This window comes from Dioscorea cayenensis, chromosome 21 (assembly GCF_009730915.1).
Source record: "Dioscorea cayenensis subsp. rotundata cultivar TDr96_F1 chromosome 21, TDr96_F1_v2_PseudoChromosome.rev07_lg8_w22 25.fasta, whole genome shotgun sequence".
Classification (NCBI taxonomy): Eukaryota; Viridiplantae; Streptophyta; class Magnoliopsida; order Dioscoreales; family Dioscoreaceae; genus Dioscorea; species Dioscorea cayenensis.
The window spans coordinates 1,239,663-1,266,521 of NC_052491.1; the positions used below are offsets into that span (position 1 = coordinate 1,239,663).

General features: G+C 34.7%; 1 protein-coding gene and 1 pseudogene across 1 annotated transcript; one reads left to right on the forward strand and one right to left on the reverse strand.

Moving 5' to 3' along the window:
* Positions 1–2,096: 2,096 nt before the first annotated feature.
* Positions 2,097–4,081, reverse strand: LOC120252602 (disease resistance protein UNI-like). Its single transcript, XM_039260784.1, has 2 exons — positions 3,696–4,081; positions 2,097–3,464 (listed from the first exon to the last, which is right to left on the reverse strand). Exons 1-2 carry the CDS (start codon positions 3,915–3,917, stop codon positions 2,097–2,099), a joined length of 1,590 nt encoding a protein of 529 aa, XP_039116718.1. The 5' UTR covers positions 3,918–4,081.
* A 19,191-nt stretch (positions 4,082–23,272) lies between these two features.
* The window catches only part of LOC120252603, a 149,535-nt pseudogene continuing 145,948 nt past the window's right edge, over positions 23,273–26,859 (forward strand).

Here is a 26,859-nt window from a genome sequence, read left to right on the forward strand (position 1 = left end):
CACATGTATTGCTCTTATCAGTGTATTTCGTTAATAATACAGTAGATATAATGAATTTGAAGTTCTTATATATATATATATATATATACATATTAAAAACCCACATGAAACAGTAAAAAAGAATTCTAGTAATTTTAAAAAAAATATCCTTATGTGTTAAGTGTATGGGATTTTGATTAATGTATAGAAAATTATATTAATAATTTGTTTTAATATCTATTAATCCACAGTATATGTACATGGAAGAAGATGGAAATAATAAAAGAAAGAAACTTACCTCGATGAAAATGGTTGGTTATGAGATGGGATGGTGGCATCATCCCACTGCTTTCCTACCATTTCTCTCTTAAGTATGCCACCTATAGTTCTTTACGCTTCTTTTCTACGTACAAAGCTATACGTATTTTTTCCTCTATTTTTTTCTCTATTTTTTCCTGCATTCCAGTAAAGACAAGAATATTCAGCAAATTAATCATTATTAATAAGTTAATGTTCCTAGTTTTAATTACATACTTAGCATGTCATACTTTCCATGCATCAAACATTATCCAGCGCGCTTTGCTGCTGGCTGTAATCCAATCCTTGGTAGTTATAATGTGCATATTGATAAACTATATATATGTATATACATATACCAGTCTCTGTAAACATATGATAATGAGGTAGGAAAGAGGCACGACATGCCCTATTAATAAATGCCCCTTCCAAAGTGAGACCTTATAGAGTTAGTAATACAAATATAATGAATTTTAAAGCTCCTATATATAAGGGCATATATATAGATACTCAGAACTCTGTGCATGAATAGTATGAATTATCATAATTAATTACTTCTTACATGTGATAGCGATTGATTAATGAATAGAAAATTATATTAATAATTTTTTTTATAACTTGATTTGACATTCATGAATCCACTGTACATGGGAAGAAGTTGGAAATAATAAAAGAAATGCATGAAACTTACCCCTGGCTGAAATCATGCTCGAAGCTGCGAGATGGGATGCGTAGCACTGTCCCACCTCTAAGCTTTCCCACCATTCACTATCTCACACAATCAATGTCTATCATTCTTCTTTGACTGTTGGTAATGTTAATGCTGCCTTGAATGGTAGTCTTTTAAGATTAAGATACATTGATCGCACCTAAACAGCCATGCCATGAGAGTATTGAGGAAACTAGTGCAAAATTGCTTTATGCTCACTAATTTTGGTAGGTTTGAGTGATGATCTAGTGATTTGCAGATGCAGGGAACGTTGGGCGATGCTCGAGAAATTTCTTCGTTGTTGGATCTCTCGTCTCGATGTAAAACTATGCGTCTCCACTCTCCTGCACGATCTATTATTTTTAAATTCAGACAGACACGGGAGATGGAGTGGACCCAAGCTAAATTATCGAAATTACATCTGATATAGATAGATCCACTTCCAACATATGAAAAATTTCCGAGGCGATAGATCTGTCCAAATAATGCTCTGCAGTGACATAAATAGATTTCTTGAGCTTATTGAGATGTAGTCTCCCTATCCCTACTCCTGCACAGCCCGCTCAAGCGTGGGCATGATTTACTACTGATGTCTCCTGCAAGAATCCATGATCTCTTTGCAGCTTAGCATCAAATGAAAGATAGATCATGTTATCCAAATTTGTTTTATATAGAGCCGAGATGAGTAGTTGCAAACATGAGAGTTGTTGGAGAACCTCCTGTGATACTACACGTGCATTCCAATTGCTTTTGAGAACGTTTCTTCAACGAGTTTAACTCCTTCGTTCTGCCCATCCACACGGATAATATGTGTCAATGACCTCCAAACTTTTCTGTAATCTTGAGATGAGGCCATCTCTACTCTTTGCCAAGCCCTCTGTCAAATTTCTGCATATCAGATATTGCACCTCTTCAAAGATACTCAACTCACTCTGGAAGCTGAGGAGATATCTGCGATGAGCCGTTTAGGGTATTGCAAACTCAACCAAACATTTGGATGTCTTTGAAGCTCTTTGGATACCAGATGTGTGAAAGATCCAAATATGTCAACTGCGATTTGTTGGATCCTTCAGGGAAATCTTTGTCAAATTAAGAACTACCTATTTCATCACTAAACACAACAAATCAGAACACTGATGAGACAAATTGGCAAAGAAAGCTCCACCTCGCCACTTATAAAGACTCTGTTCGCGAATCTCCAATTCTCCGCATTGATTGATGCTGTCTTAACTTCGAACGTTTTCACTATCCATTTATTTCTATTCCTCCCACAGTCTGATGCTATCCACAATGCCATCTCATAAATTACATCATGTAAGTGCATATCACCTTCATCAGAAAAATGCAATAAACCGGATCCCTCTAGAATGTTAAAAATATATGTTGCTTTGCCATAAGCTAGTTGTAAATTGACTAAATCACCCATCAGGCCTAAACCCATCCAACATTCTAACAGAACATCTTTAGATGACCATCTCAACATGGAAGCAGACAAGAAACACTCCTTGATATTCATAATATCAGGTAGATGATCATAACTGAATTTCAAAAGCCTAAGTAATGATTCCTGCACATCTTGAACTACTTCAGTATCTGAGTTCAAAACAACTTCCCAATTTTGGACAGTTTTTTTGTTTGACATGGCCTTACCAACCACTTTCAGAGCAAGTGGCAAACCACCACACTTTCTCATCACCTGCCTTGCTATTTTTTTGAACTTTTCATCTGACTCAATAACATCTAGATTAACATTTTGCTTGAAAAGAGCCCATGCTTCATCTGGTTCCAAGCATTCCACTTTAATCTTTTTGCTTGCTTCCATCCGAGCACACACATCTTCAGATCGAGTAGTGAAAATCACTTTATGTTTGTATTGTTTGGTGGAGTTATCTTCGCTATAAGGATGGGGAATTCCAAGATCAATGAGACCTACTTCTTCCCATATATTATCCAAGAGCAATACAAAGTTGCTAATTTTTAAAACATTGAAGATGTCTTCTTTACCAGCAGAAGGCTCCAATTGCAAGAATTTAGCAATCTGTTTTCGAAGTTCTTCCAGCAGAATAACTTTTGAAGCTTCGATAAATAACACATGATCAAATCCCATGTTTGCATCACCTGACAATGACTGCCTGATTTTTTTCAAGAGTGTGGTCTTGCCTACACCCCCCATGCCCCATATGCCAATTATACCTACTGTTTCATCTGCCAGATAACTGCGAGCAATATCAACGTTGGAGCTGATTTCTTTCCCCACTGTTTTATATGATTCAGAGACTGGTTTCGGTGGTGGTATGTCGGAAAATTTGATTTCTGGCTGTTTTGTTGTCAACTGAGTTATCTCCTCTTTCAATTTGAATGCATTCCTGCCAATCTTATACCTTGAAAAACAATTTAGAGAACAAGAGCCTGCTGGAACACAATTACCTTTGCCATATTCATCCAATAATCGTTCTACCTTGTTATCCTTTTCTCCAACCTGTTCAAAACCAATTCAAATGGTGTAATTAGAAATCTTTGTGGGAGTGGGAACACAACTTACTTTTTCTATATTATAACAAACTGAAAAACACAAACATAAAATTCTTTGATGTAATAATATGTGTGTATATATATATATATATATATATATACATATATTATCTTGATTTAGAAAGTAACCACAGGAAAAGAAGAAGTCATCTTATAGTTATGGTAGAAGAAGCTTTACATCGCGAAGCCAGTCTTTAACTTGATGTTGATTATCGAGTAGTTTCCCCCTTTCTTGAGGATCATCAAGCTTTCTCTGAACATCCTCCTTCGTGGCCATGAGATTTTTCATGGTGTTCTTCAAATCATCAATTTTCTCTTTGGTTCGGAACACATAGCTAATGTCCTGACGCGTAACATAGCTTTGAATGCAAGAACACAAACAACTCACTGGATCCTGCATATTTCTCAAAATCAATACATGGATTGAAACCACAGAAGCAAGCCCTCTCTCTCTCTCTCTCTCTCTCTCAAGCTAAATACAAATATATCCACCCTCACAACTCACATTATGATTTATGAGTTCTTACAAATGAGATCCAAACTTGGTCCTCAGATCTTAAAAAATAATAATGTAAACAAATATAGTTCCTTTAGTCTTATCATTTAAAAATAAAAAAATAATAATAAATGGTACGGACATGTTCATGGGCTCCAGGCTTATGATTTTAAAATGGGAACGATTCACGTGAAGTGAGATGGGTGTAATTCAATATATTTACCAATAATTTGACGAAACATGTCCCACGAATGAGTCAAAAATGGCTCGTAACGTCAGTCCTTATTAACTTCTGTGGCCCCTATTGAATGTTTTTCTTATTTTTTTTATAAACAAAACTAAATCAAAACAAGAAAAAATATTTTTCGTGGGAGAAGCACATATACTTTTTATCTTCTGTATGATGTATGTGCAGTCAACGAAATAGTCTCCATTACTTCCCCACAATACAAGCATAAATTGTTGGGTTGTAGATCACACGTTATGTAGGGACATAAGAATTTATATGTATAAATGTTGCAGAGAACCTGCAGATCAGATCAGGGAAGAGAGAAGAAGAAGAGAAGAAGAAGAAGATTCGAGAGAGAAGAAGGATAATTTGGCCAAAGATGTCCTCTCTTTCATTCCTCATTCCACTTATATGCCAATCCTTACAGAATCATAACCGAATTAATGACCTGGCATTTCATCAAACACGTGATGTGCCAGAACGTTGTGCAGGAATATCACAACCTTCTCAATTAATCTCTCTCTCCTAATTACATCATTCATCAATACTATGTAATTAATCATTCCACAAATCCTGTATTCATCCCATCACATAGTCTTCATAAAAGTTGGGTCTCCTTCCATGATTTGGGCGCACACTTCTTCTCACAACGGTGCCATACCTGTTGATGGAGTCAACCTCCTGTGCATCAATTTCCCCTCCCTTTGAATTGTCCTTGTCCTCAAGGGCAAATTCTGGAAAAGTCTTTGTAAAAGCAACCACATCCTCCCAAGTTGCATCCTCAATAGCCTGATCCTTCCATTGAACTAATATCTCTGCAAACACTTTCCCTCCTTTAATCACCTCCCGATGTTTGAGTATTGACTTCGGCTCCAATAGTGGATGCTGATTTATAAATTCTCCAGGTAATCCACCTGTCACCTCTGGTGGAACGCCTTTGAAAAGTTTGAGCTTCGACACGTGAAATACATCATGTATCTTAGCGGAGTCTGGTAGTTTAAGTCTATAAGCCACCGCACCCACCCTTTCCTGAATTTGAAAAGGCCCAAAGAAACGGCGCGAGAGTTTAAAAGATGATCTTCGCGCCAGTGACAGTTGCCTATATGGCTGTAGTTTAAGCCAAACCCAGTCACCTGGATTGAATTGAACATCTGTTCTCCTCGAATTTGCTTGATTACGCATTCGATGCTGAGCGCGCTGTAGATTCTCGCGAAGAGAGACCAAAAGCTGGGAGCGATCTTTCAGAATCTCATCCACGGCTGCCACGGATGACGAACCAGCCAGGTAATCAGCTAGTGACGGAGGTGCCCGCCCAAACACAGCTTCAAAAGGCGACATCTTAATTGCCGAATGCCACGCGGTATTGTAGTGCCATTCCGCCCATGGCAAGTATCGAGACCACTGCCGGGGGTTATCTCCAGACAAAAGCTTCCAAATAGTCCTCCAAGTACCTATTGAGGAACCTCATGTTTGGTCAGTCTGCTTTGAGGGTGGTAAGCACCACTGGTGGCGAGCAAAGTGCCTTGAAGGCGGAATAACTCTTGCCAGAATCCTGACATAAACACTGGATCTCGGTCGGAGACAATCTGTGCCGGAACCCCGTGTAATTTGATCACGTCTCGAACCATAATCTCAGCTACCTGAATGGCAGTGAATGAAGACCCCAATGCCGAGAAGTGAGCATGCTTGGACAAGCGATCAACTACGACCATTATAGTCGCTTTTTCAGTTGACTGGCGGCAGCCATGATGAAGTCCATCGATATGGAGTGCCAAATCTTGCCGAGATCGGCAATGGTTGAAGCAATCCTTGGGGTGCTCGATTGAATGGCTTGATACTCTGGCAAATGGAGCATTGAGAAACATAATCTTGTACCGATCTTCGCAGCGCTGACCAGAAGAAATTGCTGGCAATACGCGCCAAAGTCCGGCTCACTCCCGCATGTCCCCCTGTAGGAGTTGTGTGGAATTCTGCCAACAAAAGGGGTTGTAATGCTGAATTTTCTGGAATCCATATTTTTCCTTTAAAGAAGAGCACGCCATCACGAACTGTAAATTCAGTGTGATTTCCCGGGTCGTTGGAAACTTCTGTAATCAGTTGTAGTGTCTCAGGATGTGCTTTGTAAGTTGCACGAATCACCTCCCACAAAACTGGTTGTGGTCGCGACTCGGCGAACAGGGCACTGCATGATACTCTGTTCAGTCTTGACAAGGCATCCGCCGGGCCGTTGAGCACACCGGGTTTATACTCTATATCAAAGTCATACCCAACCAATTTGTAGAGCCATACATGCTCTCGGCGTTTGAATAGTTTGGTGTAATAAGGCCAAGACTTTGATGATCAGTTTGAACTGTGAAACGGCGCCCCAACAAGTACTGGCGCCATTTCTTGACAGCCTCGGTGATTGCCATCATCTCTCGAGCATATGTAGATGCTGCTTGCTGCCGGCCATTGAGCTGTTTGCTGAAATAAGCCAATGGATGCCCATTTTGTAACAAGACCGCGCCAATTCCCACACCAGATGCGTCAGTCTGAATCACAAATGGTGCAGAAATCGAGCGCTTGGAGTACCGGTTCGCGATTAGAGATTCTTGCAAACTCCCTCAAGGCTTCGATGGTCAGGCGTCCCAAACAGGCGTCTTTCCGGAGGAGCGATGTTAATGGAGCTGCCAATGTAGAATAATGTCGCACAAACCTTCGATAATACCCGCATAAGCCAAGAAAACCTCTTAGAGCCTTAACAGAGTGTGGAATTGGCCATTCTCTGATTGCTTGGATCTTGTTTGGATCAACAGCTACTCCTTCACCTGAAATTACATGGCCCAAATAACCCACTGAAGTACATCCAAATTCACATTTGGATATCTTTGCAAACAGCGAGTGAGTCCGGAGGCGAGTAAATACATCTTGTAAATGTGACAGATGTGACTCCCAATCTGAACGGAAAGTAGAGTTCATGAGAGACTGGAATGTCGAGGGTGCATTGGAGAGGCCGAACGGCATCACGAGAAATTCATAATGCCCTTCGTGTGTCCTGAATGCCGTCTTCTCGATGTCACTTGGGTGAATTCTAACCTGGTGATAGCCCGCGCGAAGATCTAGCTTCGAAAAGACTCGGGCCACCAGCTTCATCGAATGACTCCTCAATCCTGGGATCGGGAACCGGTCCTTCACCGTGACGGCATTCAAGGCTCGGTAGTCCACACAAAACCTCCAAGTGCCATCTTTCTTCTTCACTAGAAGTACTGGAGAAGAAAAAGGGCTCGTACTCGGCCGAATTATGCCCTCCACGAGCATCTCGCCCACCAATTTCTCAATCTCCCGACTTCTGGAAATGAGGGTAACGGTAGAGGGTCGGACGCTCACCGGCAAAGACCGGAATCAATGGAATTCTATGGTCTTGAATTCGCACTGGTGGTAACCCGGACGGAGTTTTGAAGATGTTTCATACTGGGGAGAGTAACTCGATATTCCGTTGGAGAAGATGATCGGTGCCAAGGGTCCAATCGAAGGATTTGGACTCAAACAAACCGATTCGACCTTGAGGTGATAAAATTGAGCCCCCGCACTCGACCCACGAATCGAAGTTGGTCGTGTTCCATTATATCGAGATTGGTTCACTCTGCGAGTCTCGATCCTTTTACCTCATATGTAAACTCCATCCAAAGTGCACCATAATCAAATAAAACCCGACCCACTCGCTCTCATCCATCGAACTCCCTAAGACCACATCCGCACTCGTAGATCGGGCAACAAGAGCAAATCAACGGGAAGATTACGCCTCCCAGCTTAAGCTTGATCAGCGAAGCACTCCCTCAGCAATGACCGTCACGCAGGCAATGAGGAGTCTAAGGAAATCAAATGATTCGTATCGACTCTTCCAGCAGCAGATCGAATGATTCAAAGATGGAGTTGGATCAGAGAACGTAGAGAGTCTATCTTCGCGAACACGTAGTCATGGCGAGCGAGCCGATCGGCCAGTGAGGATAGTTGCTCGTCGATCGCTGCAGCTGGCGTGTCACCATGCCGCTTGGGTCATGGATTCAATGAAAGCACCAAATTGTTGCAGGAGAACCCGGCATCGATCAGTGGGAGAGAGAAGAAGAAGAGAAGAAGAAGAAGATTCGAGAGAGAAGAAGGATAATTTGGCCAAAGATGTCCTCTCTTTCATTCCTCATTCCACTTATATGCCAATCCTTACGTAATCATAACCGAATTAATGACCGGCATTTCATCAAACACGTGATGTGCCGTAACGTTGTGCGTGAATATCACAACCTTCTCAATTAATCTCTCTCCCTAATTACATCATTCATCAATACTAAGTAATTAATCATTCCACAAATCCCGTATTCATCCCATCACATAGTCTTCATAAAAAGTTGGGTCTCCTTCCATGATTTGGGCGCACACTTCTTCTCACAACGGTGCCATACCTGTTGATGGAGTCAACCTCCTGTGCATCAATAAATTATATAAATATACACAAATAATATTTATAATTATTTCTATTTTATTATATTTAAGTTTTGAATGAACCTAATTGTTATGATCTAATTCAAGTTTGAATAGGGTCCTAATTATTTAATTTTAAATGTGTGGAGTTACTTATTAATCATATGATGTGTAAAATTTCTAGTGTCAAAATCATCAAGTCTATGATGGGCAGACTTATAATTAGCTCCATAAAAATTTCTTATAAATAGGGTGTGATATCTGATTGAGCATGCAACAGTCTAAAATTCAGAATTAGATTTTTCTGAATTAGAATTCCCATCTCCTTTCTCCGTATGATCAGATAAAAGAACCACAAGGTCCAATCATCATCATTATTATCAATGGATTCAAGTGCAAATGCGGTTCCACCACTTTCTTTGTTCCTAAACAATCTTCAAATAAGATCATCCAAGGTTATATACGGTGTTTAGACCCATCAGATCCATCATAGTCTTTATTAATTTGTTCTATATACTATTCTTTCTTTCTTTCTTTCGTATTTTCTTTCTTATTTTATTTCTCAAGCACATGCATGATCCTTTGTCGGAAGATAAATGGGAAACTATTAAAGTGCATTTGGTTCATAGAATGAGAATGGCATGGGAATGGGACATGGAATGAGAATGAGACTATAGGAATAGCAATATGAATCAAAGTTGTGTTTAGTTGGAAGAATATTTAATTAGTTATGGGAAAAAAATAAGAGGGAAGTATAACAAAATTACTTTTATACCTCTTATGCATATAAATCCAATTACATATATTTTATGATAAATTATTGTTTTAGAAAATTTTAAATATTATTAAATTAATTATTATAATTAAATATTTAAATTAACTATATCATTTTGTTTATTATGACTTTTAATTATTTTAATTAAAATATTTAAACAATTTATTTTTATATAATTAAATATCAAAAAGAAAAGTGTTACTACATTTTAATTATTATAATTAATAATTTTAATAAATAATTTTTATTTAACTCAATATACATGGATGCAAAAGTATAATTTTAATAATTTTAATTTAATTAAATCATTCTTACGAGTAAAAATATCATTTTACTTTTATTATTATAACTATATATATATAATAATTTTATTTTAATTATTATAGTTAATTATTTAATTTTATCAATTTATTTAATTAAATATTAAAATAATAAAATTGTTATTTCAAAGGTTAATACTATTCATTCATCCCTAAATAATGTCATCCCCCCCAACCAAAATTTGGACGGAATCATATGACTCTACAGTATCACTATTTATTTTATACCCATTCCATTCTCATTCTAACAGTATTTATTACCCCTGTTTAAACACAACTTTAAATTCATTGAGCACGTCACGTGACTATGAACTCGTGCATGTCCCTGAGTTATGGTGCTTGTCGTCTTTCTCAAAAAAAAAATAAAAAAAAAATAATGAAAGTTCTTAAAACTTTCTAACAAATAATTTCAAAAGTTATTATTGATTTCATGATTTAATTAAAAAATAAATTTGTGTTTTCATATTCAAATAAATTCTTTAAAATTGATTTTTTAATAAATTAAAAAATTACATAATTATTTTAAATAAAATTTGGGTTAAATAATCAAAGGGAAAAGATAATTTGTCAAGTATAAAACAAATAAGGGATTTAAATTAAAAAGACACACTTATATATTTTTTAAAAAGTTATTTAAAAGTTTAATAAATTTTAAAACACTAATAATTTTTTTTTAAAAAAATTTGGTTAAGAAAGCCCAAGAATAAATCAACTTATTGATTATAAAACAATTCAGGGGTTAAAATGCAAAAAATTATGATTTTTTATTTAAAAATGCCATGTTAGCAGCCCAGTCAGCGCTGACTCAGCACCTAGTCAGCAAATCACATCACTCATGTGGGTGATGTGATGGTCCTAGGGCCATTTAGTTAAATATATAAAATGATGGGGCTAGTTTATTAAAAAGCCCTAAAATATAATATATTAATTATTTATTAAAATAATTATTATAACATAATATATCTAATATTAATTACACTATAATTATACTTTATTTATTAAATAAAATATAATTATAGTGTAGTTAATATCATGAGTAATTAATATCATTAATATATACTTAATTTATTATAATAAAACATCATATATTAATTATTTATTAAAATAATTAATGTAATATGTGTATCAAATTAATATATAACCACCAAAAATATCATTTGTCAAATTAATTAATTAATTATATAATTTTATTTGTTTATATTCTAATTATATTTTAATGTTTTAAAAAAATAATTTTAATTGGAATTTCAAATACTGGATTTAGAACTACATCCAATTTTGGTGTAGTTCCAAATCCACCAAAATCTAATCAAAGAGGATTTGCAACTCCGGTTACTTTTTTTAAATCCGCTTAACCAAACAACTTCAAGAAATCTTGTAATTCTAACTAGAAAGAGTTTTAAATACTACCAAACAAACACCCCTTTGTCATTAACAACAATCATAAGTGGTGTATGTTAATTTAAAATTTTTAATTATTTTTATAATTTGGTCACCTAAATATTTATTGTTAAAAAAATATCACGTAATATTCCACATGTCATCATCATTAATAGTATATGCTTGAGTACCAAAATTATAACAAAAACTAATAATTAAAAACCAAATTATAATTTTTTAAAACTAGATTAACTAAGCTAGAGAGCTGGAGGGAGAAGGGGTCTCTCCTGTTGTTGAGATTTAATAATCTCTGGGCCATACCATGAAAAATGTTGCAATTTTATAATTAGGTTGCTTGTGGATGCATGCGGAGCTTGGCTCTGCCAGATGATATATACCTGGGTATAATACCCGAATTAGTCCCTTTACTTTTCTTTCTTTTCTATTTTGGTCCCTCTACTCAGAAATGTGCCCCACTAATCCCTCTACTTTTAAAAATAGTTCTACCTAGGCTCTTCTACTCTAAAATGGGCCAATTAGTGGCTGTATTTTCAAGAGTAGAGTGACTAGATGGGAAAAAATTAAAGGTAGAGGGACAAAGTTGGGCCATTTTCAAGAATAGATGGATTAGTGCGGCGCATTTCTGAGTAAAGGGACTGAAAAGGAAGAGAGAGAAATAAATGGACTAATTCGGGTATTATACCTGCTATATTTGAAGGAGCATGTGAAGGTCAAGCTCATTGACCAAGAAGAAAAGCTGGATAAAATCTCTACTCATCAAATAATTAAACAGTGGCTTGAAGACCTACGAATCAACTCTTGATATTTATTTATTTATTGATTGTATTGGAATCTCTTTAGATAAAATGTTAAAAAAAAAACACACATACAAAATTGACCAAGAAGAAAAGCTGGATAAAGTCTCTACTCATCAAATAAAAAAATTCGTTAGTGTATATTGTTCCACATACACTTTAGATATTTTTATTATAGTGAATGAAAGACACTGATGAAAACAACATATTAAAAAAATAATAATAAAGAAAAAAAATAAACATATTTATTATAAAAATAAGAAAATAATAATGAGAGACGAAAAATAAAATAAGGATAGTTTGATATTAGATAAATTATATAATTAATTTAATATTTGTAGAAATTACAGAAAAATTGTAGATAAAAATAAAATATTGTTTATCTTGCAATTAAATACTTTGTTATAGAATTTAAACTTATGAAAAACGGTTTAAAAAACAAAATATTATAAATAAGTGGTAATCCAAAAAAATTGAATACAATAATAATATTTTTTTTTTCTAAATTTTAAACTAAATAGTTTTATATTTTTATAGGAATGAATTTCTTTGTTATATGCATAAATTAAATTTATAAAAGTGTTTGACTAATTTTTTTAAATTAGTTGAGGAAAACTTTTGTTACAAAACTTTGACTTTATTAATATATAAATATTTTAAGATTACAATTATATTTATAATCAATTAATAATTATTTATGTATATTAATATTTTATTTATAAAATTAATTATTAAAAATTATTGTTTAGGAAAAAAAAAATTTAGGGTAACAAGTTTGAGGGGTCATTTGGCGCTACCCAGATAACCTTTTCATCATAATATTAAACATGTAGGAAGTTTTCAACTAATTTTGGTCCAGTCTTTTAAATTCACATATTTAACTGTTATTTGACAAAAAGCCCTTGGAAGTTTTTTTTTATAAACACTCGGCCCCTACAAATTTGGGTATTCTCAAAACAACCTTCATTTTTCTGACAGCTTACTTTTCAGTAACTCCAACACAGTAAAGATCATATATTAAATAAAAAACAAATATTAAATGAAAATGTAACATATTAAGTGAAAATTTATGTGGTTATACATAAACATATAATATTAGACAAAAAAAAATATAATTATTAAGCGGGAAATATATGTTGTTTGAGAAATTCAAATGTCAGAGGGTTGTTTGAAAAATATTAAAACTTTCAGAGAGCTAAAAATAATTTTCCTTGTATTGATTTTAAAAATTTATTAAGTCTCATAAAAATCTATCATATATAAATGAATATAAATATTTAAATTTAATATATTTTTATTTGCAATAAGCCAACATTTACAGTGTTGTGGTATAATTAAAAAGTTTATACATACTTCAATGTGATTTGTCCACTTTGACTAATAGCCTCGTTAATATTTTCATTTGTTTTAAAAAGTTTAGCCTCTCTGAAAAGATCCCATGTTTCATCTGTTTTCATGCATTCCATTTTAATATTTTCAATCAGTTATTTTCAACTGGGCACACACATCTTCGGACCGTGTAAAAAAAGCACCTTATGCTTGTGAATTCTAAGATCTCTATCCCCGTACTGTTCATACACTGTTCACCCGTGATTCATATATTATTCTCATATTGTACATATACTGTACATCCGGGTTTCAGTACTGTTTAGTAATGTTTTCATTAATAAAAAAAGGGCGCTTGTCGTCTATTATTCAAAAAAAAAAAAAATTCTAAGATCTCTATGATCTCCTTCATCCCATATATCATCCTAAAAAAATACACAGTTCCTAGTTTTCAAAACATGAAAGTTGCCTTTTGTTATTATCTGTGGGACGAAGTTGCAACTTGCAGCTATCTTTTTCTTTCGTTTTCCCAAATGAATGTTCTGTGAAGCCACAATGAATAGCATAGCATATGAGCGGATGTCATATGTCCTCCATCAATGGACCACCATCTAACAATGACTTTCTCAATTATTTTTCTCAAGAGTGTGGTCTTAGTAGCACCTCCCATGGTCCACATGGCCCATCATTTTGATGGCTTTGTCTGCTAGTATATATCTAGGTTGAAGCCAATTTATTTTAGCATTGCTCTATACGAAACAAGGACTGGTTTAGTGGTTTAGAGGCTGTATAATCTCAATGAGTGAGATTTCTAGCTATTCTCCTTTCAACTAAGTTATCTCCTTTAAAATTTCTTGGAACAAAATATCTCTGTTATGTTCATCCAATAATTGTTTCACCTTCTCATCTTTTTCTCCAACCTGTTCAGAACCAATTTTAATTGTGTTGAAAATCTTGAATTAAAAGTAAAAGGAAAAAAAGGAAAAAAATATCTTTTTGGTGTGCAATACATAGTGGGTTCATGAGAAACATGTGTACGTCTGTGTTTAATTTCCACACAAATTCTAAGCTCTAGTGGTGTTATGAGAAAAGAAGAAGGTGGCTTAGTGCGTAAATGAAGCAATGACAACTCGTCTTCCATATTAATTTATATAATATAAAACTTTAATATTTATCTAAGCACATGCTTCTTTTATGCCTTTTGGTTAGTCCAATTAAATATGTGAAAACGTTAAATTTACTAATTAATTCATCATTTGTATGTATATGGATAATTAACCTATATTACTGAGTAGGTCTCTTTTAACATCAATCCAAAGACTTGTTTTTTCTTCTTAAACATCAAGGTATTAATCTCTTGCATACGCATCCTTCTCTACGCAAGGCACTCACACATATAATTAAATGAATAAATAAATATGTAGATAAAAGGTGGCCATTGGATTGATTTTTTTTGGAGTATAATTTTTTAAATTAGATAAACTACAAATTCTATTACAAGGTAACCAGTAAGAAATCCAAATGGAGATGGAACAAATAGCTTATAATAGAATGTGAATAATGAAAATATTGATTTTTAATTAGTCATATTCTGCCACTAGTGAAATAAAGTGACCATTTGCTAACTTTTTGAGCTGTCTCATGCGCGATGAAGAACATTGTCAAGTGGTGCTTTATCAACCTCAAAATTAAATGTCAAGGCATATTGGATCTCACTTAGACCCAAGTTTGGTTTAGGTTAAGAAGGGTGATTCAAATTTATGTAGACTTTGCCCTGGTCCATAATATGGGCCATAAAATTTGCTGAAGTCCGTCTTGATTTGCAACTTTAAGTCCAAGGCCCAACCAAACCCATTCAAATTAAAAAACTTTTTATAATCAAATAAATAATAAGTTATATAGAAAGAAGTTCATAATAATATTAGTATCAAATTTAATGTTTACAAACCACAACAAATTCAAATCGAAATAATGAAAATCAAAATATGTCCACATTCAAGTCTGAATATATATATATATATATATAACTCCAACCAATTGTAGTCCTAAATAAATCAAATAACTTGTTCCAAATCAAATTAGTTCATACAAAACAAAAAAAGTCACTTGCAATTGAAAACATGCCGGGAATTTCTTTTTTTTTTTCATAGTCATCCAACTTGACATAGTCTTTATCAATCTCTAATCACTAGTGTCTGTGCAAAGTTGAACATAAATTAATCAAATAGGCTAGTTACAAAAGGGTTAGTCTCTTGATCACAAAACTATTTTACTTATACAAGTATTGTAGAAACATCATTTTCCTAATCACTAAAGCGAGATGCTTTATCTTTCGATTTTAATATAACTATTAAATAACAAATTAAGAAATCATAATATAATAATATCATAACTGTAATACCCTGAACCTGTGATTAACTGTTGGAAAATATATTCAGGGTATTACTACAGTTGCAGTAAGAATTTTCTGCAGAGTAATTTTGCGGAGAAACCCCAAGTGGAAAGAACAAGGACCGAAATGTAAAAGTTTTTAAAACGATTTTGGAAACCAAGGATTGATATAAAATATTTCTAAAAACCAAGGACTAAAAGGTAAGTTGAAGGGATCATTTGGAAATATTATGTTATAATCCAAGGACCATTGGATAATTTGAAAGGACCTTTTGAGAATATTATTTTATAATTCAGGGACCATTTGTGAATTTTTAGGTACTGTTTTGTAATAAGTTAAGTTTTGAGGGACTAAATGTAAATTTCGGCTGAAAAGTTTAATTTGGAGAAAAATCTCAGCAATTACTGTAGCGCCGAGATTAGGGTTTGGTTTGGTTAATTAAGTTGATGATGATGATGATTAAGGTGTTAATGATGATGGTTACATTGAATTGGTTGGGTTTAACCAAATTGAAATGGGTTGAGTTGAATTGATTTGGTTGAGTTGGGTTTGATCAAATCAAGTTGAGATGGTTTGGATTTGGTTCAATTGATTTGGGTTAAGGATTTTGGACTGAACCAAGTTGGTTCAATGGATTTTGAATAAGAATTGAGTTGGTTCAATCTGGTTCAGTGAAATTGAGTTTGGTTCAGGGGAATTAAGATTGGTTCAGATTGGTTTAGCTGTGTTCAGTCTAAACTGAGTTGGTTTAAATACAACTGAAAGCCAATTGGACTATGCAAGGTCTGGTTTTAACCGATTGGAGTGAGTGGGCCCAATAGAGAGTTGATTATTATTTTTGTATTTTCTTTTGAGTTTAAATATGTTATTTATTTTTATTATATTATTTTTGTTAGGTGTTGTTCAGTCTTGGGAGGGAGTTCCAGGTCTAGCAAGGAACCCAAGGACACTAGGTGAGTTGGTAGTGGCTATTATTTTAAATAAATAAATTATTATTATTATTTTGAAATAATTGTTTAATGGCTAGTATTTTGGAAATAATTGTTTAAGTATTTCATTTTATCATGTTTAATTGGCGTATAATGTTGAAATATACGTATATTTATTTTCCGTTGATGTTCATGCAATTGTATTGATACATCAATTTTGTATAATTATACGTATTTGTGAATAGTGAAAATACATGTATATGTGATTTAATTATTCAATTCATGTATTTATTTTTGATGGTTATCTCTGCTTTGATTTGGAATTATTTGTGAAATCATGTGCGTATATTAAAATGGTTTACCGACAATATTTGTGGAACTGGTTTTCATTCCTGGTATAGGAATGGTATTCTGTATTTGGACTTCACTGGTTTTATGCAAGTACTGTACTGTGAATGTATTGTACTGTATTGTGAATGTTTATCCTGTATTTGGGCTTTTCTGGTATTATTGCTGCATTTACATGTTGGTTTGGATGGTGACGGCGGGCTAAGGCCCGACTACTGCAGTAGTGGGTCCCCACGGGCCAGCCTTTAGAGGTGGCGTGGTGGACCTGAGTGTTGATTTGTCCAGATCAGGTGGGAGCGTAGAGCCCTGATTGGATTATACATCGGGATCCCAGAGTCACCACACGGGACCGATGGGCTAACGTCAAGGGTGCGAAGACCTTGGCGGCTCCCAACCTAGTCGCGACGACGGCTAAGTGGGGGAGAGTTTTCAGGCTGTGGATTTGAGAATGGTTTTTATACTACTTGTTATTTTGGGTTGTGATGAGGGGGCGAAGCCCAGCTATCGCTCTTAAGAGGACAGTCTCTCACAACGATTTGGATTTTCTTAGAAAATTGATTTGATATTGATTTATGATGAATTTATGTTTCAAAAGTTCTTTAAAGACGTATTTTGCTAGAATTCTGGTATTTTGGAAAAGTTGGAAAATTATTTGAGAAGTCGGTATTTATATACTTTATATATATTGTATTTGAGTATTTGAAATTATTAAGCCACTACCGACCAACTCATTGATGTCTATGTAAATGCTGGGAGCGGGGACCCTAGATTGCCTGATCGAGTTTAGAGCTAGTCAGGGTTGAGTCCAGGACTGCAGTGGGTCCCCCTTTCTTTCTTTCTTGTTATTGGTGTTATGATCCTGTAGCGGTTGTACCCGCAAATTAGAATAATTACATTTGTTGTATTTATGTATTTGGACCTGTAGATGATGTAAAGTTGTAAATTATAATTTGTAGGTCTGATTCTGTTTAAAACAGGGTGTCAGTTTCCAGTTAAAAGAGAATTTTAACTGATGGGTGCTACATTTACCTCGGTAGAAGGGGTGGGTGTGACAATAACAATACATCAAATTAAGAATAGTAAAAGTTTCATCTATAAGAAAGCCTCTAGCATGCATAGAATCATCAAAACAAGCAACGATATAAGCCTTTTTTTTTGGTTTGAATGCACTCCTCAAATAGATGATTACTTTCTTTCTAATCTAAAAGATGACTTTGAAGTTACAATAGACATAGGAATTGCAAAAAGATCATTAGCCAATATTGAATGTTAACAATTTACCTAATACGACTCCCAGATGGAATTTTCCAACAAATGAAGATATTTGAACTTGGATTTGTCATCTAGTGGTATAGACTAGCTTCCAAAAGGCATCAAAGATGTGGCTTATCTACAAGATATCGACATTTTTTAGGATGAAAATTGTATCACTTTCATGTGAGCTAGCACAACTCAAGGAAGTGAAGTTTTTAATGTGAAAAACGCTAAAGCTCAATGAACTAGATGAGGGTCTTATATACAACTTATACAAACTAAAGGTGCTTGAGCTACAACCTTTTGCCTTCCAGCAAAATGTGTCTAACGTTGAATGTAGGCACTATGAAAATGATAGACTTGCTTGTCTAATCTCTTATGATTTTCAATCTACAATCAGAATCACCTACATGTCACATTTAGATAAAACAACTACATCTCTCTCTCTCTCTCAAGATTGAAGCACATCCCATTTTTATCATCAAAGTCAATTGCTAGAATGTGAGATCTAGTCTTTGCTCTACTACATTTGAGAAATTATATATTGCTTTAATTCGACACCTCACATGTCACGCTCCGAACTCGGCTGGGCGGCGGACAAATGGTGGTGAAACCACAGGGAAGAAACCTCACAAGCACGCAAGGACTAAAAACCCAATTCACAGCAAAAGACATTCTAACAAAGGTACGAATTATAGACAACAAAATACAACAATGTCCAAATACAACTTGAAGGATTACAACAAGATAGAAAATACAACTCAAATACACTGGGGGGGAAAGATACTCAATGACCCGCTAAATTACAACCAGAGCTTTCTTTTGACCCAATAAGAATTAAGAACTTGATGAACTTCAAAAAGCCCAGTAAGTAATCCACTAAAAACCAAAAAATGGGGTTAATAAAGTTCAAAGATTTAAAGTAACATCATGTTGCAAAACATGAACCAGATACATACATGTAAAGAAACTGAATCTCAAGTCCAAAACATCAAGAAAATCCAAATATCGGCATCCAATAAACATTTTGCGAAATACAAAAACAAAGGGAAGTGGTTTTCCAATCGTTTAAGTGTCTCCAATTTCCTACGGCCATTTGTAATACCTCGACAGCGCCCGAGTCAGAATATTAGAACCCATTTGTTTTACCTCGATGACCCGAGTTAGAAATAACAGACTCCATTTATTTTACCTACCGAGTCAAAAATTTAGAACCACTATTTTTTCGACAACGGCGCGATGCGAAACTTGTGTCTCAGTTACAAAATTCATGTCAACATGGTCAATATTGACCCTTATTGACTTGGTTAGAACATAGTTATAATTGGAGACTAACCTAATGCATAACAATAATTTTTGCAATATCTCACTTTGAGAAACTAACAAGTATTTTCAAAATAACAAAAAAAAAAGAAAATAAGAAATAAACAAATAACAAAAAATAAATAAATAGATAAATAAATAAATAATTAATTAGATGAGTGAAATTTCAGTTGGCTGCTAATACAAGTGACAAAATTTAACAAAAACCCAAACTAACAATGCTTTTTAAGATAATTTAACAATTGACAAATAACCAAAAGCTAAAAGAATTAGATTAGAACATCCAACCATTACAGTCTTAAGAAAATAGAAAACTTAATGTTTACCAACCCATATGTCCTGCTTTAAAACAACACCATCTGATTTTCACAAGTTAACAACACTAGCCTAACAGTATGATAAACAACACCAACTGATTTTCACAAGTTAACACTAGCCTAACAGTGTGATAAAACATTGTTTTAACTAATGAGCAGCATTAAGTTAAGGCCATTATTTGAAATAGTGCCCTGAGGTGACACACATTAAAAACACACAAATGAAAAGATTAAATAAGGCACACATAAGAATGATGCTCAGACATAATAATCCTCAAGCTTAACTGATGGGATCAATTAACACCATCACAAAGGCTAATGCTTTAAGTATTGAACGTGGCATAATACGTGGACGGAACTGGGAGTAACCCATGCAACTAATAACATATATAAATACATGTTAGCACGCAAGGTTAAGAAGACCAGTAACAAAACAATAACATTTATTTCCAGAACACCAAAAGAAGTGCTTATCCATGCCAACATTTTAAAAACCTGGTGGGATCTCCAACGTAAATGAATAAATAAAACAACTCAACAATGTCAATAACCAAGCTCTTGTGAAATGAAAGATAAACCCAAAAGTTCACAAGATCCAATTTATCAAAGCCTTAAACAATTTTCGCTCAAAAGACGGCAGATAAAACACAAGTACAAAATTAAAATACAAATAACTGAAATTTATATATATATATAACAAAATATAGTTAAAAAGTATATGTGGTACTTACTTGGAATAGCTCCCATTTTAACCCACTCCCAAAGCCAAATCAACCCTTTTTGAGATATCCTATAAATAGCAACCAAATCTAAATGCTTAATGCCACTTAAAACCCACTAAACATTTGACTACACCAACAATGACATGAACTGGTGAATGGTGAGAGCATCCTAAGGACTTCTTACTCAAAGGAAGGAACTATTAGGCTAGGGAATGTTTGTGGGGATGGTTCTTTGAGGAATAAAGAGGAAGAGATTAGAAAGAAAATAGTGCACAAGTCTTCAAGGCGTGGGAAACACTTTCCATTAGGCTTAATTCACCTCCACCTAATTTTAAACCTTGGATGCAAAATGGATTGAATGGCGAATTTCTTTTAGGATATAATGAAGACCCTTGAGTATGGTTTGCACTTCCAAACTCAAACAAAGACAACAATGGCTTTTATAAAGTAAAAGTTTGTTTCTATCTTTTGTGCACTCAAAGAACAAAGCAAATGAACTTGTGAGAAGTTTATTTGTCATTCAAAAAATTGACTTGAATGATGGTAAGAGATTATTTTTATAGGAATGAAGTGGTGTTTACTAAAGAGACACACCACTTCAATAATAAATGTCATTTAAAAAGACACATCACTTTATTATACCACTTCAATAAAAAGACACATTATTCCATTAATGAGACACCACTTCATTAAATAGACACACCACTTTACTAATGAGACACTATTTCATTAATTAAACATCTTTTCAAATAAAATAAAATAATCATTCATTAATTAATGAAATTACAAATGATAAGCTCTCATTAGTTGTATTACAAGTGGTGCTTATTACATTAATGTCTTTCCATTTTTAAAATCCTCTCACAGGGAAGACATGTTGTCATAGCAAGGAAGTGATACACACAAGCTTCAATAAACATCTAAGGTTCACACAATCTTAAGGTAATTAGACTTGACAAAGAAATAAAGAAAATCTAACAACAAGGTCTCCAAGGATTTTCAACAAGCACCTGGTGTGCATGATCAAAGACCAAGTGTTAGCATCTTTTTGGCAACAACCATGCTAAGAATAATACATACATTCCAAGAGCACACAAAGATAGAATTTAGCCAAGTAAGGATTTTTCTAAGGCTTAGTACATGCTCAACCAACACAAGGCTTACAACTCATGACAAACATCACAATGCAACAAACAAAGCATGAGAGATAAGGTTTCAACTAAAAGCAAAATGAAAGCTTGCTTACCCAAATAATTATAGAGAAGAAGCCACTCCACTCTAGAGCTCTCTCTCCAACCTCCAACCAATCAAGTTCTCCAAGGTTGTAGCAAGATGATGAAGAAGAAGATGAAGAGAACCTTGGCCTCTTGAAGCTTGGAATTTCTGACATTTCCCATGCTAAGGAATGGTTTCATGGTGTGGCCAAAGGAGAGGGAGGCATGATTATGGGGGTGAAGTCCAACCAAGAAATGGGCAAGATGGGGGTGTTCTTTCTACAATGGAGACAGGGCATGGTAGAGAGGAAAAAACAAAAGAAGCAAAGCATGGTTGACCATGCTTGACTGGTGTGGGTTTCACATCACATTCTGTTTTAGCCCGAATGGATGGTAATACCAGAGGTATTGTGTAATAAACCATCAAAAAAGAAGTGAGTTTCCGTATCTATAGTTACACATGTATATATGTATATGAGTATATGTATATGTAAACATACTATGTATAGGTATATGTATACATGTGTGTATATGGATATATGCATATGTACATATGTATTTATGTATAAGTGTATATGTGTATATGTATGCATGTATATGTATATGTATTTCTACATATGTATATGTGTATTTGTATGTGTACATATATATATATATATATATGTATACATATGCATATACATATTTATATTTATATATATGTATGTGTACATACATATATATACATCACATAAGGATTTTCAACTCCCGGGATTTCGACTTACGCCCAATTTGGGCGTAAAACCAAATCCCTTATTGGATGTAATATGAGTTACAAGGGTTTTAAAATCCTGTCAAACAAACACTGGATTTCTAAAAACCAAGTAACTCAAGTTACATGTAACTCTAAATCCTTCCGAACAAACACTACCTTATGTAAGGCATTTCAAGTATATATATCATAGTTTTATTTGGTCTGGCTGCACTCATTGGTGTGTTTGTTTACTTAGAGCCATTTTCTTGTTATGATAAAACCTTCAATTTTCTTTTTCTATGGATTATCATCTCATATATATTTATATGCATGACCAAAGGGCTTATAGCCTAGCGGTACCCCGGCTTCCCTCGTTGGAGGAGACGCGAGTTCGATTCCCTCTGACCGCGCTCCCCAATTTCAAGAGGGTGAGGACATTGTGGCAATTCCTTGCTTGCGTACGCCCTGAGGGTTGGCGCTTGTCGCCCAATCACAAAAATTATATGCATGGTTTCCTTCCCATCCCAAGTGTGATGTGTGGTAATATTATGGGAACTTGTAACTGTTAAGGATGATGCCTTGGTTTGGTATGAACCCAAGCAGATGGGGTGACCATAATGATCTGGCAATGTTCCGGCCAATCTCTCTGTGAGCTTTTTCGTGAATCATCTCGTCATCAAAATCTCTCCGAGAGAGCTCTGCCCAAGCGGAAGAAACCCTCAATCCGATGAAGCTATTCAAGAGGCTTCACGATCATCATGGCCGCTGTAGCGAGGTCCCAGTTGATCCCTCTTCGTCTACGCCCTCTCTGTTGTCTCCTTCTTGTGCCTCTGACCACCGTGCGGCGGTTGGTGGCGCGGCCGCCCCGGCTAACCCTTCTCCGCCATTACCATCGGATGCTTCACTGCTTTCTCTGGCTAGAGATTTTGTGATGTCTGAGGAGGAGTATCAGGTGTAGTTAGCACTGGCGATCTCGGACTCAGAGTTTAGGGTTGATCCTAATCGAGATCAGATCCGAGTGGCGAAGCTTCTTAGCTTGGGGAAGCAGCGGATAAATCCGATTCGGGAGGAGTATGTTTCTGCTGATGTGCTTTCTCTGTCGGTGTTGGGTGAGTTCTTTTTGACCTGCTCTTTTTGAGCTTGTATTTTTCTTATTTTAGCATCTGATTTAGGTTTGATTATGCTTAAAAATAGTAGGAAATTTAGAAATTGTGGTTTTGGAAAGGAATTGCGACGTTCTATGAGAAATTAGGGTTGGCTCTGGCCATTGGTAGAGTGATGAAAAAAAATAAGCCAACTTTACTTTTTACTGTGATTCATCTTTGTTGGGTCTGTTTACTTCCTTGTTTCTCAAATCTTTTTCTCACCAATAACCTTACACAATCTAGAATGTGAAGAAGACAATGATTTGAAGTTCATTAACTTTACAATTGTAGAGTGGCAGATGTGACACTGGACTGCCAGTAATTTTTCCCCCTAAATTTTCTATGAAGATATGGCTCTATTTTACATGAGGGGACTCTACAATATCCATGTTCTTCCTTGATGACCTGAGCCTTAGGATCATCCAATTTGTTTAAACCCCCACTACTTTTAACCCCCATTCTGTTTGCACTATGATTAATAAAAGACAGTGCAATTAGTAGAGGATTTTATATTTTTGGCTTGCTTGCCTACATGTTTTGCCATCTCAAAAATCTTTTTCAATCTAATATTCTGTGACTGTACTTATGCCTAATGCTTGAAAATCAACACATTCATTTATGATAAAGCTGTAGATGATTTTGCAAATTGCATTTATTCCTTCAAGATAAGCTTTTGCCTTTTCATGTGTGTTTTCTCTCACTTTTACATCTTATTTATGCCTTTGAATTTGATAATTATGTGCATATGTTATTCTTTAGTTATTTTTAAATAGTGTATTTCTATCTTCTGCTTCCAGAAGTATAATGTTTTTTATTATAAAGACATAGTTTTGGATGGGTTTTATGATGTGCTTAGGTTGTCAATTTCTGCAAGTGAAGGAAAGATTCCGTCACTAGTGGCTCTCCAAAATGGAAATCTTGGATTTGAAGCTATTGTTGTCAATCATATTATTGATCATGACTTGGTCGAGTTAGAGTAAGTAACACAGTGTATACTGTTTGACTTCCCTGCTGAAATAGGGGTTTTACTTAGAAGAATATCTGAACTTGTAGCCGGGCATATGGGTGGCTCTATAAAGGATGCTAGGATCATGTTAGCAAGTGGTTGGAGAATAGTACAGTGTTACGAACGTCACTACAAACAAGTGTATTACCTATTGGTAGCATAAAATTAGGTCTATCTCGTCATCGCGCTTTGCTCTTCAATGTCAGGCATCTTGCTATTCTAAAATAAGGTTTCTTTCATTATTATCACCACATTCTGGTACACCATCCATGCAATAAACACCATGGTACTTTAAGCCCTTTTTCTTTATTACCTTGTTATGAAACTGTACCCATGCGGGTCCTTGTAGACAAAGTTGGTGTTCTTTGCAAGTTAGTCAAAGGAAGCCAGTACATTGTGGTCAACGATGACATTGTTAACATAATAAAATTAGATGCCGGAAGGTGTGTGCTTATGTTTTTTAAGTAGTGTCACTCTTAGAGGATTAATTAGTAGTTTAGTACCTGCTAAAATTTGTGAGTTCTTGTATAATAACATTTGGTGTTAACTAAGTTATCCTTGAAAGCTCATTTTTGAAAAAAAAAAAAAATAAAGTTATTGAGTTGTTGGCATTTTGTCATTTATCTATTGTTTTATGGTTTCACAAATAATTCCTCTTTTTTTTTTGTTGAACTTGACAACTTTTACCACTTGCTATTAAGAGAATGAGAAAATATCTCATATTCAATTTTTGGGTTTAGGTGGTAAATGAGGTCAATCAAGTTATTGATCCTCTCTTGCAAAGCCTTGCTTGGGGTCCATCTATGAAGGCAACAACATGGCCTAGATACTTTATCAATGGTTATAACTTTCATACTATCGCCCATAGCATGGAGAAAGCCACCATGAATAGTGGCATATGTGTACAAGGGTCTAATGTTGAGGATACATGCACTGATTTCTATGGTTTATTGCAGGATGTAGTCCAACTTGACTACCATGGAAATAGATGGAACCGTATTGTCCTCTTCGAGTGTACATGGTTTGATCCAATAAATGGCACCAAGGTTCATCCTCTATATAATTTGGTTGATGTTAATCGGAAAAAAAATGTATCCAAAGTATGATCCATTTGTATTAGCACAACAAGCCATTCAAGTGAACTATATTGAGTACCCGAGCATGAGAAAGGACAAGGTCGATTGGTTAGCTGTGTGCAAGACAAAAGCTAGGAGAATGGTTGAGGCAAGTTGGCCGGGAAAAGACAGCACCGCATATCAAATGGAAGAAATTACATCAAATCCAGTTGTTAGTATTTTACAAGAGATTCCTTCTTTGGTTGATCCACAAGGCATACAACAATTTGTTGACTTATCTGAAGGGTTGCAAGATATTTCAGAAAGTGAAACTAAGGAAGATGAAGAAGATGAACAGGCAGACAATGAATATGAAGAAAGTGATGATGATGATGATGATGATGATGATGATGATGATGATGATGATGATGATTTGGGAGAACATGACTTTTAATTAATTACTAAATATCTTCTTGTGTTTTTTTTCTCTTTTTTGATAGGAACTTTGTATTTCTATGTTGTTTCTAGTTTTTTAAGGATGTGTGTGTGTGGTGATAGATATATGTCTCATTTATGATCATGTTTTTCTTCTACCTTTCCAATTAAGTTATTCTCATTGTAATTTTTTTTCTTATCATTTATATTTACCCAAGTTTTCTTGTTGTTTGGACAGATTGTTTTGTTGAAGTGGGATGACTCATTATCCAGACCATAGCTCTGTATCAGGTTTGACTAGGGTTTTTTTAGGCATTGATCTTTTTGGTTAAGCTTATTGTCTCATTGTAATAATGTTGGTTGAATTATTTGTATAATATATTGGTAGTATGAAGCATCTTTGCTTTTCATTTAGCTTTTAATTTGAGTGAAATTTGTTTCCATGCTTTACATCTTATATTTAATGTTCTCTATTATAGGTCGGGGTTGATCAACATTAACACATTGTGGTCGATCTATATCAGGCCGAGGTCGATCAACCGCAAGTATTCGTCAGAAGTCTGTTAGCTCCAAATTAGTCTCCAATACCTCACCAAAATTAGAAATGCCTCCATGTATACATCCAAATATTCAAGCACCAGAAGTGAACCATTCGATTACACAATCTCCTCCA